Source organism: Panthera tigris, chromosome B4 (assembly GCF_018350195.1).
Source record: "Panthera tigris isolate Pti1 chromosome B4, P.tigris_Pti1_mat1.1, whole genome shotgun sequence".
NCBI classification, from domain to species: domain Eukaryota; kingdom Metazoa; phylum Chordata; class Mammalia; order Carnivora; family Felidae; genus Panthera; species Panthera tigris.
Genome location: NC_056666.1, coordinates 76,390,556 through 76,408,064, shown reverse-complemented (window position 1 = coordinate 76,408,064; position 17,509 = coordinate 76,390,556). Strand labels below are relative to the sequence as shown.

At 38.8% G+C, this 17,509-nt stretch overlaps 2 protein-coding genes and 1 pseudogene across 17 annotated transcripts in view; 1 reads left to right on the top strand and 2 right to left on the bottom strand.

Moving 5' to 3' along the window:
* LARP4 (La ribonucleoprotein 4) overlaps positions 1–10,925 on the bottom strand; it is a 66,650-nt gene extending 55,725 nt beyond the window's left edge. For 6 of the 12 annotated variants that reach the window (XM_007073012.3, XM_007073017.3, XM_007073015.3 and 3 more), the window contains exon 1: positions 7,603–7,761. In XM_007073012.3, coding sequence (XP_007073074.1) covers positions 7,603–7,620 — 18 coding nt within the window. In that variant the 5' untranslated portion in view covers positions 7,621–7,761. The other 6 variants (XM_007073014.3, XM_015542078.2, XM_042992267.1 and 3 more) reach the window with 5 other exon arrangements.
* A 140-nt stretch (positions 10,926–11,065) lies between these two features.
* The window catches only part of FAM186A (family with sequence similarity 186 member A), a 75,842-nt gene continuing 69,398 nt past the window's right edge, over positions 11,066–17,509 (top strand). For 4 of the 5 annotated variants that reach the window (XM_042992262.1, XM_042992263.1, XM_042992261.1 and 1 more), the window contains exon 1: positions 11,066–11,364. In XM_042992262.1, coding sequence (XP_042848196.1) covers positions 11,194–11,364 — 171 coding nt within the window. In that variant the 5' untranslated portion in view covers positions 11,066–11,193. The remainder of the gene's footprint in view (positions 11,365–17,509) is intronic. The other variant, XM_042992265.1, reaches the window with a different exon arrangement.
* On the bottom strand, positions 15,915–16,747 carry LOC102951987 (annotated as a pseudogene).

Here is a 17,509-nt window from a genome sequence, read left to right as displayed (position 1 = left end):
CCAAAACTAATAGGATGAAATACTGGCCAACTACGTACAACACAAACCCTGGATTACTCCTGACTTTTCTGCTTTGACACAGAAAATGCTTTTCTCTTGCCTCAGTAATATATAAACCAAACCAAACCCAACTCCTCATCCTCGGAGTCTGGCTTTAAGTCTACAGTTCATATCCTACCTCTAGAAATATTCACCTGAAGTACCCCCCTCTGTCTTTGGTTTAGGTAGAGCCAGTCATTTATAAATAAAGAGATATTTCCTGAACTAAAGTTTGCCTTAAAAATGTGGCTCTGTTACAACTTAACAGACAAGAAAAGAGACATGAGTATATGACATTCAAAAGTTTCTTTTCCTTACATTTACCTATACTTGTACATTAGAAAAAAATTTCTTTCTAAAAGAGGAAATACAAATCACCTATTTGCATTTTATCATTTGTATTCCTTTAAATTTTGCATATAAATGAATCTGTATTTTAACATACTGCAAACCTCATTCTTGTTTTAAGACTTTTACCTGCCCAATTAAAAGTATACTCTTAAACCATAAAAAATTTAAAATAAGATAATTACTCTGTTTGGCTTACCCAGAATCAGTGTAAATTAGTAACAAGGCTGAATTAGAACTCAAAAAGGTATCTCTCTTTTTTTTTTTTAAAGGTATATATCTCCTTTTTCTTTTAATGTTTATTTACTTCTGAGAGACAGAGCCTGAGCAGGGGAGGGGCAGAGAGAGAGAGAGAGAGAGAGAGAGAGAGAGAGAGAACACGAACGTGGGGCTTGAACTCATGAACTGCGAGATCATGACCTGAATCAAAGTCAAGACGTTCATCCAACTGAGCCACCCCAGGTGGCTGTATTATACACCCTGGTATCTCTTAAATCAATTTTTACAGTTACCAGTGCCATTATCATGTAGTTTTAATAAATTTTCCAAAAATGTTCAACAAATCAAGCACAAATTTCAGTAATTTTGGAAGCCTACCATTTACATACTGGACGATTTACATCACAATAGAATAGCTATGATGATCAAATGATAGTTGTGGGTCAAGCCCATCTCTAAATTGTGTTACAAGGCTTAATACATAAACACCATAAACATCATGAACTACCTGACTTTGTCTGAAAAGATTATTATTCCCAAATTACAGATAGGAACTTGAGGCTCCCACAAGTTGTCACTTGTCTAAGGTCATATAACTAACATTTGAACCTAGGATTCCAAAACGCTTACAGAAAAATCACTGGGCATAATACAAAAGTTTACAATGTTTTCAAGCCTAGAAACCACCCTCAAGAATTAAACGTTAAAGAAAACAAAATTTAAGCAAAACACGAATACAGAAACAAATAAAAATACTATGAACACCTTCAGAGCTAAAGAGTCAGTTTCCATGTTCAGTTAAGGATCTTCAAACAGGAGGTTAAAAATCTTTTTTTTATGACTTCACAATGATAGCTGAACTAGAGTTTCTCAACCTCCTCCACTTTCCGCTCCTCTGTAGTAAAGACTGAGACCCCATTTCAACTACAGGGTCAAACTCTTTTTTTTTTTTTTTTTTTTTTAATTTATTTGAGAGAGAGACAGAGTGAGTGAGTGAGTGAGAGAGAGAGAGAGAGAGAGAGAGTGTGTGTGTGTGTGTGTACACGAGAGAAGAAGGGGCAGAGAGAGAAGGAGAGAGAGAGAATACCAAGTAGGCTCTGCCCTGTCAACACAGAGCCCGACTCGGGACTCGAACTCACTCATGAGCCATGAAATGAAATCATGACCTGAACTGAAATCAAGAGTCAGATGCTTAACTGACTGAGCCACCCAGGCACCCCCAAAATCTTTTAAGCTCCCAGGTAGAAGAACAAAATCACAGATTTGAAAAACGTTCACATCTAGGGCGCCTGGGTGGCTCAGTCGGTTAAGCGGCCGACTTCGGCTCAGGTCATGATCTCGCGGTCCGTGGGTTCGAGTCCCGCATCGGGCTCTGTGCTGACAGCTCAGAGCCTGGAGCCTGTTTCAGATTCTGTGTCTCCCTCTCTCTGACCCTCCCCTGTTCATGCTCTGTCTCTGTCTCAAAAATAAATAAAAAATAAAAAAAAAAAAAAAAAAAAGAAAAACGTTCACATCTAGAATTAAGGATCAATTCCGTTAGCTGGGAAGTAATACAGAACTGCCTGATAGCCCAAACAAACCCACACTGATACAAAATAGTTGAATATCAATATCCCTAGCTTCTAGTTTTTCAGAACCAGTTCATTGTAATTTAAAGCACCATAAGGTACTTTTACATCTTTATGTTCATTTCTAAGAATTTTATTCTACTTTTCACATTTCAACAATTCCTACTTCATTTTCAGTCCATTGCATCTGAAAATATTCTACTTGACAATATTTTTATTCGTGTTTAAATTGTGCATCTAGGGGCGCCTGGGTGGCTCAGTTGGTTAAGCGTCCGACTTCAGCTCAGGTCATGATCTTGTGGTTTGTGAGTTCAAGCCCCGCGTCAGGCTCTGTGCTGACAGCTCAGAGCCTGGAGCCTGCTTCAGATTCTGTGTTTCCTTCTCTCTCTGCCCCTCCCCTGCTCATGCTCTGCCTGTCTCTGTCTCAAAAGTAAATAAAACATTTAAAAAAATAATAATAATAAATAAATAAATTCTGCATCTACCTCCAATAAATATTCCAAAACCAAGTTGTTCAAAAACCACTATTCACTCATTTATAACTTCTCTTGGCAATCATTTCAAAACTTGTTTAGGCACTTTTTTCTTCTGAGTCATTTTTTAAAAAACCATTTTCAGTCATCTAATAACTTTTAATAAACAAATTTAAATTAACAGGAAAAAACAGTACTGTAGCTGGGGTGAAAGGCACAACATTATGGGGGGCCTGAGTGGCACAGTCAGTTAAGTGTCCGACCTCTCTCTTCCCCTCCCTGCTCACTCGCCTGTGTGCTCTCTCTCTCTCAAAAATAAACATTAAAAAAAAAAAAGAAAGGCACATTATGATTACTATAAAACAAATGAAAATTACCTAGGTAAATTATCCCACTTATCTCAAATTCTAAGGTTAACCGAAAATTTAAAATATTACCTAAAAAAAGAAAAAAACTTTAGGAATCAGATAAATTATTTTTAAAATTATGTAAGAGCTGGAGAAAGAGGGAAATGGGCAGTTATTGTTTAATGTGTACAGTTTCAGTTTTGTAAGATGAATTCTGGATGTGGATGATGGCTGCACAACAATGTAAATGTACTTAACAACCCAGAACTACACATACACTTAACGATGGTTATGATAATTCAATTTTCTGTATTTTATATTTCAGTTATTTTTTAAAGTTTATTTATTTTGGGAGACAGAGCATGCAAGAGGGAGAGGCAGAAAGAGAAGGGGAGAGAGAATCCCAAGTGGAACTGTGAGACATGACCTGAGCCAAAACCAAGAGCTGGAAGCTTAACTGACTGAGCCACCAGGCGCCCCTGTGTTATCTGTATTTTATTTTTTCATTTTTTATATTTTTATGTTTTATCTATCTTTGAGAAAGAGACAGAGCGTGAGTGGGGGAGGGGCAGAGAGAGGAGGAGACACAGAATCTGAAGCAGGCTCCAGGCTCTGATCTGTCAGCAGAGCCTGATGCACGGGCCGAACTCACGAACCGCTGAGCCAAAGTTGGACACTTAACTGACTGAGCCATCCAGGCCCCCCTCATTTTGTTGTTGAAAAAATTTTTAAATGTTTATTTATGAATTATCCAAACATTTTTACCTCTTCTCAGAAAGCCAGACACTGTATCTGTCTCCTTCAGAACAGAGAAAAAAACCAATAAACTAAAGTCAATACAGCCCTTTGCAAGACTAAGTTTAAAAAAAGTTACATCTAAGTGCTACTTAAAATAGGATTCCCTGTCTGCCTATAGATTTCTATTGCAGTGTAGCTAGATTCTAATTCTAGCTTCAATATTCACTAACTGTATAATCCTGAGCAAGTTTCTTATATTCTCTGTGCCTTAGTTTATCTCTAAAATGGAGATAACAATTCTACCTATCTCACAGGCAGGTTTGAACAAATGTATACATGCAAAAACAGTTAACAGGTCTGACACATAGTAAGCACAACAAAGGTGTACACCACTATTATTATAGTGGTACTATCATTACTATTATCTATCCCATTTATTTTCCAGTTATAAATTAGTTAAGCTAGGGTCTTTCAAGAAGAATGCACACAAAATTTTGAACACAACGGCAAAGGACTCCTGATTCCAGATTAGAGAAGTCCCACCAGAGATGATCCATAAGCAACCTGGTTTATAGTAAAGTGGTTCTTAACCTCTCTTGGGCCATGGACCTCTTTGGTAGTCCAATCAACCTACAGATCTCTTCTCAGAATATGTTTTTTAAGTTTTAAAATGCACAGAATCACAAAATTAACCAATAATGTTACAGTTACCAAAATATTTTAAAATTTCTACTTTAGTAATAAACAATTTTTTTTATTTTTATTTTATTTATTTTTGGGACAGAGAGAGACAGAGCATGAACGGGGGAGGGGCAGAGAGAGAGGGAGACACAGAATCGGAAACAGGCTCCAGGCTCCGAGCCATCAGCCCAGAGCCCGACGCGGGGCTCGAACCCACGGACCGCGAGATCCTGACCTGGCTGAAGTCGGACGCTCAACCGACTGCGCCACCCAGGCGTCCCTCTACTTTAGTAATAAATGTGCTTTACCGATGCATTAAATAACAAGATTAAAAAACATTTTTTTACTGTTTATTTTTGAGAGAGACAGAGAGAGAGAGAGAGAGAGAGAGGGAGGGAGGGGGAGGGGGAGAGAGAAAAAGCACCAGCGGGGGAGGGGCAGAGACAGAGGAAGAGACAGAATGAAGCAGGCTCCAGGCTGAGCTGTCAGCACAGAGCTCAACATGGAGCACGAACTCATGGAACTGTGAGGTCATGACCTGAGCTGGGACTCAGCCACCCAGGCACCCCTAAATAACAAGATTTTTAAACATACAGTAACAAGGACTAATGAACAGTATTTCAAGATACATGCAAAAACTGCAATATATGAAAATATTTCTTGTAGCATCCATTGAAATTTCCATTATTTTCAATTCTAGATTTTAATTAGAAGCTAGTGAAAATAAACAGGCAATTTTTTTTTCCTCAGCAAAGTTCACTGACTTCCTTAAGTTTATCTAAGGACCCAGATTAAGGATCCCTGGCTTAGGGGAAAGTGCAAAAAATAAGTTCTGGAGTCAGAGACTTGTGTTCTAGATGCCAGACTTCAGAGTTTAGCCCCCCACATAATTTGCCCCCCACCTGAATGACCTTAGACATCACACTGAGCTTTGGTTCACTCAGAATAATTTCTAAATCTTACAGTTATTCCTATAGTTATAAGGATCAAATATGAGTAAACACAAAATGACCAGTGTGTTGTTTTTTTTATTTTAATACCATATATTCAGCCCCAAATGTTTAGTGACATTGTTTTCAATAACTCATAGGAGAAAAATTAAAAACCACACACTGATTCACAAAGAAAATGATTAATGGAAATATTAATTTCATGTAACAGTTTAATAAGAGACAAGATTTGACATTAGAATGACCTGTATCTAAATCCTAAATCCACTACTTTACTTCTACGTTATTAACCTCTCCACCTCAGCTTTGTTTGTTTTTAATATTTATTTATTTTTGAGAGACAGAATGCAAGCAGGGGAGGGGCAGAGAGAGAGGGAGACACAGAATCCGAAGCAGGCTCTAGGCTCCGAGCTGTCAGCACAGAGCCTGACGTGGGACTCGAACCTACAAAGCGTGGGATCATGACCTGGGCTGAAGTTGGACGCTTAACCCACTGAGCCACCCAAGCGCCCCTCCGCCTCAGTTTTCTCATCTGTAAAACGCTGCAGTTGTTTTGAGAAAGGAGAAGAGCTAGCTTAAACACTCAATAAACAGAGCTCTTATTAAAGATCACATTTTAACAAAGCCAAAGGAATCAATTTGGAACTCAAAAGTTTATTTTGGAATTCATGTTCATGTAAGTAAAACTTCACATTCACTTGCCCAGCAGAACACATACACACTTAAAACCTAAAGCATTTGCATGGCACAATGCTCCTAATACAAAGTGGCACTGTTTAAAATCATATTGATTTCTTATCCTACAAAACAAAAAACAAAAACCCAAAAGCAAAAAAAAACCCCCAAAAAACAAAAAACCTACAATGAGGATAAAAAACGGTAAACAGAATGGGTTCAGTAATTTCAAGTCTTTTCATGATTTACTTGGAATATTCCAATGAATGTCTGTTACCAATGCTGGACATACTGTAAGGTAGCTGTCTCTTTAAAACCCAATGTAAAGATCTCAAATTTATCAGATTTAAAACAGTTGTCAGATTTAAAACAAAACAAAAAAAAAAAATTAAACCATGTATTTACTTTATGCCGGAATACTACGGAGTAAGATCCATCCCTCCCTCCGGAAAAAAAACCTGCCACAGACTGGCCCGGCTTCTCGATCAATTATACAACCTGTAAATTCCCTCCCTCATTGAAAAGATTCTTTTTATGGGCATAGTTAACAAGTGCCAAGTTGCGAAGTTGCAGCTTTGCTGGTTTGACGTTTTCACAATGCAAGAACAATATGATCTGGAATCTACTCAAAGCATTAGCCAGGCAGTCAGCTGATGCTCACTGCACACAAGAGAAAGACAGAAATAAGAGAAATTAAACCTCGTATTTGTGGAAGGCAGGTATCCACCACCTTCAAAACCAAAATAGGCCAGCAGCAGACGTTCCAGTTAAAATAAAAGTAGTTCCATTGTTAAACAACATATAAAAACCGGCTTTCCCCAGACTAGGCTGTTCTCATTCTTGGAATTTTCCTTGTATAAGGGCTTTTATCCGTTCATAAAACCAACCCCTCATCACGGAGCCACTGCCTGAGTAACTTTTACAAAAGGTCAAAGCGGTGCCTTTCAAGGCTTCCAAAGCCTATTGGCGTCTCCTCCGTTCACAGTAATTCGCTTTCCACCCACAGAACGTTCCAGAGACTTAGGGACGGAGACCAAACAAAATTTGGTGGGGGGGTGCTAAGAAGCAGCTTTCAACTTTCTCTTCAACATACTTATACAGAATTTCACCTTCCTCCCTCCGCGGCCCCACATGTTGCTTGCTTCCCTCCCAGAGGGCCCCGCGAGACCTCGCCCCCCCCCCCCCCCCCACCCACGCGCCCACCTGATTACCCTTTTCTCCGTAGACTCCGCCCCCGCCCCCCCCCCACCCCCGGCCTGTTTGCCTCCTCTCGGAGGTCCATATGGGACATTTCCCCCTTCCTCAGACCCTCACGCCACACCAGACAAGCCTCGATTCTCCACCTTCAGTTCTCTCCCACTACGGCCCTCACTTCCCACAGCTTCCTAAAGTGTTGCGAGAGCGCAGAGGGGAGCCGCAGGCCTGCACGGCCCAGGTGCTGTGTCAGCCTATCTGCCGGTTCCGCGGCGTGTACGGCCTGGAAAGTCACATGGCGGTGGGACCGGCCGGCGCCTCCACACTCCTGCTCTCCTCACAGCTGGGCGACATTACCAAGTCCACTCACCTCCACGAAGAGCAACATGTCTTCCTCCGCTCGGCCCAATCGTTCTCGCTGCCGCGACTCCAACGGGCTTACAGGCCCGAGCCCCAATCGCTAGGATAAGGACACTCGCCTGGCCCCTCCACCCGGCAGTGGACCCGGCTCCTCCCCCGCCGTCAGCCGCTGCGGCCCGACCCGCCCAGTCCCACCTCCCTTGAAAGAGCAACTGTTTCCGGTTCTAGAAAACAATTGCTTCCGGGAGAAGAGACACCCCCTCGGCGCGCTCAACTTTTGCGCTACCTTTTCCAGCAGCAGGATGGGATGTACTATCACCAGGCCTGGGGGGAGGAGGGAAGCGATCAGAGGAAGACGCCATTCTGTACCACGGGGGTGTGAAAAAATTCTACGCATTTTATCCCCCGCCAAAGGGACGGGTACTACCGCTATAACAATTACGCAGTCTTCATAGTTCAAAATCTAGATCTGATAAAACGGCAAGTTTGTGTGAGGGGTACTGGACAGACGCCCAATCTTTCCGAAAAGGTGGTAACTCTCGCAGAAACAAAGTCGAGAAGAAAAAAAAGCAAGCAGATCTAATAGTAAATATATTAATAGCCGCTGCTGTATATTAAAAGCTTACTATGTGCCTGGCATTATCCTAGGTATCTTATGTGAATTAATCTTTAAAAAGACCTTATGCAATAGGTTTTATCCCCCCTTTTTTACACTTGAAGGAACCCTGTAGGAGGGCGGGTTTCCCCTAGGCACACCTTTAAAGAACTTTGCCCTTTACTTACATCAGGTATCCACATCTATGCTACTTAATAACAGTATGGATAGCCTCTTCATTGATGTTCTGTCATGTTAAATGAAGTACAATAAAAACAAAATTTTAAAAATCATCTTTATACTTTTCTGTTAGATGATCCAAATTCCTTTTTATCTTGAGCAATACCTGATAAGCTTTAGCCCTCCCTATCAGTCCTACTTCTTTTTCCTAGTTCAGACACTTACTTTTGAAATAATTATGTGTTGATTTTTTTCCACTGATTTTTTCCAGTGTATTATTTCAAAAATCTTTCTAAATTAGTTTCATTTTCACCAAACTGCTGTTACTTGCTTTCAAGACCTTACCATTTTGACCCCATGTAATCTCCCTTACTTTACCTCAAATGAATCTTCTCCCTTTTTCACTTAGATGCCAAATTAATTCCTCCATCAAACTCCTGATACTTGTATCCCATCCTCTCCCTAATCTGATCCACAGTAAACTCAACATTACTTCATCTCAATAAAATCAATCTCCTCACCTTTCCCCTGAAGGACAAACCCAACACTCACCTCCAAAGCCATGGCTCAAGGTGTCTTCCCTATCTGGAATGTCTTCATTTGTCAATCACCTTCTCTGTCCATAGGGCTTTCCCAAAGACACTGCTCCCTTTCTTCTTCATGTCCCTTATTAGTGCTCAAATATTCTATCTTAAATTTGTTTCTTCTTTTTTTTGTTTTGTTTTGTTTTGTTTTTTAGTTTCTTCACAGGTACCCTATCATTTTTCTTCACAGTCTGAGATAATAGTGGCTACATAGTAGTATCTTTCAACAAGTGTTTGCCAAATTGAAAGGGAAGAAGAGAGGTTTTAAACTTTGCTTTAAAAAGCCTTCATTTCCAGTTGCTGATGAAGTCCATGCTGCATAAAAAATATGAGAGAGGGAGAGAGCACAATAATCCTAAATTAGTTTAGCTGACAAGCATATAGGCTGCTTTGTGAATGCCTGCTGGGGTAAGTAAGCAATGTAAAAAAAGTCACAAGAAATAAAAGTTACTTAAGGATCTCAAAATCAAATATTATCAATGAAGTACTTAGATTGGTAATTTCAAGAAATGCTGGATAATCATGGATATTTTAATCAAACTTCACATTTATTAAAAATTCTTAATTGTACTCCTTTCAGAAAACATTATTAGTTTTGTTGAATGGACATAATTGTGATTATGAAAAAGGAGGGAGTAATTTTTATGATGGGGGGGCAGTCTAAAAAGAAAAGAAAGTGTTCTGGGGCTTAGAAAAATTTCCATGGAAATTGAATCTGAAACTATAAGAAATATCCAAACTTTAGAAAATTTCTGCAGAGAAACTGAGGAAGAATATGTCAAATGTTAAAACACACACACACACACACACACACACACACACAAAACTAAAACACAGCATCTTGTTTTGAGAAGTTCACCGGCTAATGGACAGAGACCAAAATAGTTACATTTCAATGAGATAAGTACTATAATAGAAAATTTACAAAGTGTTTTGGGAACACAGAGGAGAGGATAACTTAGCAGGATATTAGAAGGGAAAATATTTAATTTGCTGTATATTGATTGATTTCTTAAAAGACAACTATTTTGTGATCCCCTGCTTCCCATTTTCTGAAGGACCGAACACATAAATTATTTAAATTTACAAGTTTACACCAAGAACTCAACATAGGAAGTTCCTGTAAAGAAATTAACTTATACATTCATAATTTGTAGAAAATCTTAATGATATTAGATAGTTAATGAATACCTATACCTAGTTACATAATAAAACTATATAAACAGAGACTAGACACAAATACCTCAAATTCATGACTGTCATTACTTCTGAAAAGTGGCAGAGGGGAAGCAAGGAGTCTATGGAGAACACCAAAAGGGACTCCAACTTTAGCTCCAATGCTTAATTTTATTTAAAAATTTCGGAAGCAAATATTAATTACAAAAAGTTAATATTTGTTCATTCTACGTGATAGGCACATGGCTATTTGTTATATTACTTTCTGTACTGTTTCATATTTTTTAAATTAAAACCAAAAGCTACACAGCCAACAAAACCACCCTCTCCTTTAATTGCTCCAGGGTCCTAAATCCTTTCACCTCCTCTGCAATCAAAGGAGCTGCCCAGAGCTGCCCAGAGTACCCCTCTCTCAGTTACAAAGCAGCATCCAGCGTTCCCTTCAATTTCTCCAGCCAACTATGGAATTTCAAAATCTTCAGTCAAGTTCCTGGAAAAAATGAGTAACTAGGCAGTGCAAAGAGTGGGATCTTCATCCAAACAGTATCTTCCAAATTACAGATCTAGGACAAGTTGAGGGGCAGTTAAAGAAGTTGTAGCACACCTAATCAATTACAGGCTTAAAAATTCTTAAGCAAAATCTCAGGAAGAGAGAAGAATCAGGAGTTGCATTTGACATACTGGATCTTGAATTCTAACACCCAGATTTTAAGCTCATTTAAGCAGGACTGTATCTTCTATTTCTTCTAGCGTTCCTGTTGTCTATTCTTTCCTACCCTCCCACCCCCCTTCACCCTTCTCCAATCACAGCATATAGAATGCCTACTTCTCTGCATATAGTAAGCACTCTTGAAATGTTTGAGTTATTGAAGACACAATGGATCTATTATGACATCACCAGGACTGGAATACCATGGTTAACAACCAATTAGTGACAGGATAGACCACAAACTCTGGGAGCAGGAAAGACCTCTTCCAGCTTCCTCGTGGATATTATCATTTGCCTATACTCAGTGAAGAGAAGAAATAAAAGAAAATCACTCAACTTTTCAATATAGTTATCAAAATGCAAAGTGGGATAGACACTGAATCTGAATCAGAAAAAGAAATAGTGGATTCCACCATCACGTCCGTAAAAGCCCTATATAAATCAGAGGTCCCTAAGCTGGAGATCCCACTGGCAGTACAGAATGTCATCTCTAGAATTGAGCACGCACAGCTTTGTCGAGCCAGAGAGGTAGGTAGTAAATGAGAAGTTTACAGATTACAACTTTCTTTTTTAATGATCACTGATAAGCTACATTTTTTTTGGAACTCATTTTATTTTCATGATCTTTGTGTTTGAGGTAACTATGATTTCAAATGACAATTTCACCTGACTCTGTGGATTACAAGCTCTAATTTTATGTTAATCTCTTTAACTTTCCTATCAGAATTAATCAAACCTTTTAAGAATTAAATCACACATGCGATTGAGTGATTGGGATAGAAAGAAAAATTAAAATCTACAGCTAATATTAGTATCTAATTTCAGTCAATAGTTTTAATTTGTTCTCATCTGAGTTTTTGTCAAATAGCTGTTAACAAGAAGAAACAGCTTGGTTTGAATTCCAGTTTCTTTAATTTCCCCCGAACACCTCATGGAAGGGGATTTCGTTGGCCAAGAGAAATCCAAGGACAATGAACAAAATACTTAAATAGTATAACAATCCAATAAACCCCAAATAATTAAGGCTATACTGCATTTTAGTCTGTCAAACAGAATACAACAAAGCCAATCAGATTAAAAGAAATTAATTCAGGGAAGTTTTTTCCTATGTTTAAAGAGTGCTAAATTTTTGTACTTTCTCATTCTCCGCATAGACTTACTCCTGTTCCAACTCTCCACAACAAAGAACAATAACCTGGTATTTGCTTATAACAACTTTACTGAAATATAATTGACACATAATAAACTGTATATTTTTTAAGTATACAAGTTTTGATATACATAAAAACCTGTGAAACCTTCATCACAATCAACATAATGAACTTACCCATCACTCCTGAAAAGTTTCTTCAAGCTCCATTAAAATTCCTCCCACACACCCTTCCCCACCCCCATCCCAATCTCTAGGCAACTGACAATCTGCTTTCTTTACTATAGATTATTTTGTATTTTAAAATAATTTTATGAGAGTGAAATCATACAGCATCCACTTTCTTCTGTCTCCTTTCTTTTAGCATAATTATTTTGAGATTCATCCACATTCTTATTGATATGAATAGTTCATTCTTTTTTTTTTTTTTTTAAGGTTTAAAAAACTTGTTAGTGCAGAGCCCAATGCGGGTCTTGCTGCAGGGTTTGATCTCATGAACCATGAGATCTTGACCTGAGCCAAAATCAAGAGTCAGACACTTAACTGACTGAGCCACCCAGGTGCCCCAATAGTTCATTCTTTTTATTGCTGAGTATTTCTCCATGGCATGGGCATTTGGGTTGCTTTGGACTTGGGGTTGTTACAACTGAAACTGCTATGAATGTTTGTTTACTTTTTCATGACTTATTTTGTAGACCTATGCTTTCATTTCTTTGGAGTAAATATTTAGGTTGGAATGGCTGGGTCACGTGGTATGTAAATGTTCGATTTTATCTTTTTTTTTTTTTTAAGAAGTCACAGGTCACAATGTGGCTAGTGAAGGAAACACTTCTTTTTTTATTTTTATTTTTTTTAACGTTTATTTTTGAGACAGAGAGAGACAGAGCATGAACAGGGGAGGGTCAGAGAGAGAGGAAGACACAGAATCTGAAACAGGCTCCAGGCTCTGAGCTGTCAGCACAGAGACCCATGCGGGGCTCGAACTCACAGACCACGAGATCATGACCTGAGCCGAAGTCGGACGCTGAACTGACTGAGCCACCCAGGCGCCCCATAAATGTTCAATTTTAAAATAAACTACCAAACTGTTAAAGAGTGGTTATATATCTGTTGGCTATCTGGATGTCTCCTTTGGAAAAATGTCTATTCATGTCTTCTGACCGTTTTTAAACTGGTTTATTTGTTTTTTGGGTATTGAGTTTTAGAAGTTCTTTTTTTGGTTTGTTTTTAATGTTTATTTATTTTTTGAGGAAGAGAGAGAGACAGAGTGTGAGTGGGAAAGGGCCAGAGAGAGAGGCACAGAATCTGAAGCAGGCTCCAGGCTCTGAGCTGTTAGAACGGAGTCCGATGCGGGGCTCTAACCCACAAACTACGAGATCATGACCTGAGCCGAAGTCCAACGCTTAACTGAGTGAGCTACCCAGGCGCCCCGAGTTTTATAAGTTCTTTATATATTTTGGATACTAACCCTTTATCAGACATGTCATTTGCAAATGTCTTCTCCCATTCTGTAGGTTGCCTTTTAGTTTTGTTGATTGTTTCTTATGCAGTGCAGAAGCCTTTTATTTTTATAAAGTCCCAATAGTTTTGTTTGTTTGTTTGTTTTTGTTTTTTGCTTTTGTTTCCCTTGCCTCAGGAGACATATCTAGTAAGAAGTTGTTGTGGCTGATGTCAAAGCAATTACTGCCTATGTTCTCCTCTAGGATTTTGATGTTTCCTGTCTCATATTTAGGTCTTTAATCCATTCTGAATTTATTTTTGCATGTGGTGTAAGAAAGTGTTTCAGTTTCAGGAGTGCCTAGGTGGCTTAGTCAGTTAAGCCTATGACTGTTGATTGAGCTTCAGACTCTTGATTTCGGCTCAGGTCATGATCTCACGGTTTGTGGGTTCATGTCCTGCTTCAGGTTTTGTGCTGACAATGCAGAGACTGCTTGAGATTCTCTTCCTCCATTTCTCTGTGCCCCTCCCCTGCTAGCTCTCTCTCTTTCAAAAATAAATAAATAAAAACATTATTAAAATGTTTTTAAAAGAAAGTGGTCCAGTTTCATTCTTTTGCATGTTGCTGACCAATTTCCCAATACCATTTGTTGAAGAGACTATCTTTTTTCCATTAGATATTCTTTCCTGCTTTGTTGAAGATAAATTGACCATATAGTTGTGGGTTCATTTCTGTTTTTTTCTATACTGTTCCACTGAACTACGTGTCTATTTTTGTGCCAGTACCATCATCAGGGAAATACAAATCAAAACTACAGTGAGATATCACCAGTCAGAATGGCTACAATTAACAACACAGGAAACAACAGGTGTTGGTGAGGAGGTGGAGAAAGGGGAACCTTCTTACACTGTTGGTGGGAATGCATACTGGTGTAGCCACTCTGGAAAACAGTATGGAGAGTCCTCAAAAAGTTAAAAATAGAACTACCCTATGATCCAGCAATTGTACTACTAGGTATTTACCTAGGTGATAAGGATTAAGATGTTTTGTGGAAGTGTGGAATGACTATATTGTACACCCAAAAATGATATTACACTGTATGTTAACTACCTGGAATTTAAATAAAAACTATTAAAAAGTAGTTATACTATTTTATATTCCCACAAGCAGTATATGAGTTTTCAATTATTCCACATCTTTATCAACACTTCATGTTTTCAGTCTTTTTAGTTTTTTTTTTATTTTTTTTTTTTTTATTTTTTTTTTAATTTTTTTTTTTCAACGTTTTTTATTTATTTTTGGGACAGAGAGAGACAGAGCATGAACGGGGGAGGGTCAGAGAGAGAGGGAGACACAGAATCGGAAACAGGCTCCAGGCTCCGAGCCATCAGCCCAGAGCCTGACGCGGGGCTCGAACTCACGGACCGCGAGATCGTGACCTGGCTGAAGTCGGACGCTCAACCGACTGCGCCACCCAGGCGCCCCAGTCTTTTTAGTTTTAATCATTCCAGGGGCACCTGGGGGGCTCAGTCAGTTAAGTGTCTGACTTCGGCTCAGGTCATGATCTCACAGTTCATGAGTTCGAGCCCCACATCAGGCACTGTGCTGACAGACGGCTCAGAGCCTGGAGACTGCTTCAGATTCTGTGTCTCCCTCTCTCTCTGCCCCTCACACTCTGTGTCTCTCTCAAAAATAAATAAACATTTAAAAAGAATTAAAATAATAGATTCCACTCTCTGAAGGTTTGGAGAGTCTAGATCTTTAATTTTAACCATTCCAAAAGGTATATAATAGTATCTCATTATGGTTTTAATTTGCATTTTTATAATGACTAGTGATTTTGAGCAACTTTCCATGAGTTTATTTGCACTCAGTATGTCTTCTCTAGCAGTTCAAATATTTTGACCATATTTTAAAAGTTTATTGGTCTATGTTCTCATTATTGAGATTTGAGTATTTTTATGTCTTCTGATTACAACTTTTATCAGATAGGTGGTTTGCAAATATTTTTTCCAATTCTGTGACTTGTCTTTTTTTCTACTAATTGTGTCTTTCAAAGAACAAAATTCGTTAGTCCAATATATCAATGTTTTCTTTCTTCCAAAGCAAACTTTGACTAACTCAAGGTCACAAACATTTTCTCCTATGTATTCTTCTAGGAGTTATACTTATAGATTTTACATTTACATCTATGGTTCAACGTGTCTTTTTTTTTTTTTTTTTGGCAAGGGAAAAAATTTTATTTCATAGTTGTCTTTAAAACCACAAAGACACTATGCTCTTCGTATAAAAACATTAGTACAAATAATTATACTTTCTAGAAAATGATTATATAGACACTCTCAAAGAAAAATGCACACCATTACGTAGTTTCAGAGAAGTTGCTTGGAAAAAACTCACATCTGGACTGATTCCTAAAACATACCATAAGACCCTGCATATTTTGGTGCAAAGTATAGATTATTGTCATCAGTACATGATCCTGAATTCTTACACATTTGATAACATGCATAAGGACTGGTTTATGACATAATGTTCCATTGGTTCATCAGCCTCTTCTGCAGGTACATCAGCAGGTTGAGCAGGCTGTGCCTTTGTCTGTGGTCTTTCTTCAAGACCTTCCAGGAATGGAGATACATCATCATCATCATAAATCGTAAACTCCAAGTCTTTACTAAAAATTCCAATGGACACATTCTTTGTAGTTAAGTCCTGTTCTGCAGTGTCTCTTATAAGGCATGCAGACCATGTTTAACCAGTTCATTCAAATTGCACTCCATAAACCCAGACATATGTCTCACCAAGTAAGTACGAGCTCATTGAAAACAAGCTCCAATGGACATAGCTCTATAGTCGAAATAGTTAGCAGATAGACAAGTTTGGAAAATGTGAGGGCCCATATTCATAACCAACAATAAGCAGTCCAACACCATATGGTCTCTGGCCATATCGTTGCGTTGGTATTTGGGTCTTGCTTTCAATTAGAGATACAAGATGAGATGCAGGAAGAGGTCTGTCAAATACAAATCTGGAATCCAAACACTCCTGGTGCATAAAATTACATAACAGTCTAGCATCAGCAGTAAGTCCCACAACTGAGATACCAATATGGTTGTCAACATGGAGAATTTTTTCTGATGAGCTGCAGGCTCTGACTATGCTGTCTTCAATGCAGCCAACACTGTGTGTTGTTTTTTTTGTTTTTTCTTCAGATCAACTGTGGCTGAACCTTGTTTGACAGCTTCCATTGCATATTCAATTTGATGATTCCTGCCCTGAGGGCTCCAAACAGTCACATCATTGTCCTACTGGTTGTGAAACATGGTTTTGGCTTTGGGCTTGGCTTTATGGTTCATTTTATCTTTCTTTGTAAATGATATCAGATATTGATTGAGGTGTCAAAACAAACAAACAAAACAAAAACAAAACAGGGGCTCTTGGGTGGCTCAGGCAGTTGAGCCTCTGACTTTGGCTCAGGTCATGATCTCGTAGTCTGATTTCAAGCCCCACATTGTTGGGCTCTGTGCTGCCCACTTAGAGCCTGGAGCCTACCTCAGATTCTGTGTCTCCCTTTCTCTCTGCCCCTCCCCCACTCATACTCTGTCTCTCTCAAAAATAAACATTAAAAAGAATTATTCTAGATTCATTTGTTGAAAAGACTATCCTATCTCCATTGCATTGCACTGCACCTTTATTGAAAATCAATTGACCATGTATGTGTGAGTTTATGGATTCTCTAGTCTGTTCTCTTGATCTATTTATATATATTTTTTAATTTTTTAATGTTTATTTATTTTTGAGAGAGAGAGAAAGCATGAGTAGGGAAGGGGCAGACAGAGAGGGAGACACAGAATCTGAAGTAGGCTCCAGGCTCTGAGCTGTAGGTACAGAGCCCGGCCGGGGGCTCGAACTCAGGAACTGTGAGATCATGACCCGAGCCAAAGTCGGCGCTCAACTGACTGAGCCACCCAGGAGCCCCTATCTTTATTCTAATACTGCAGTGTCTTTTTTGATTACTGAGGTTTTATAATCATTCTTGAAATCATGTATTTTTAGTTCTCCAATTTTGTTCTTTTTCAATTATG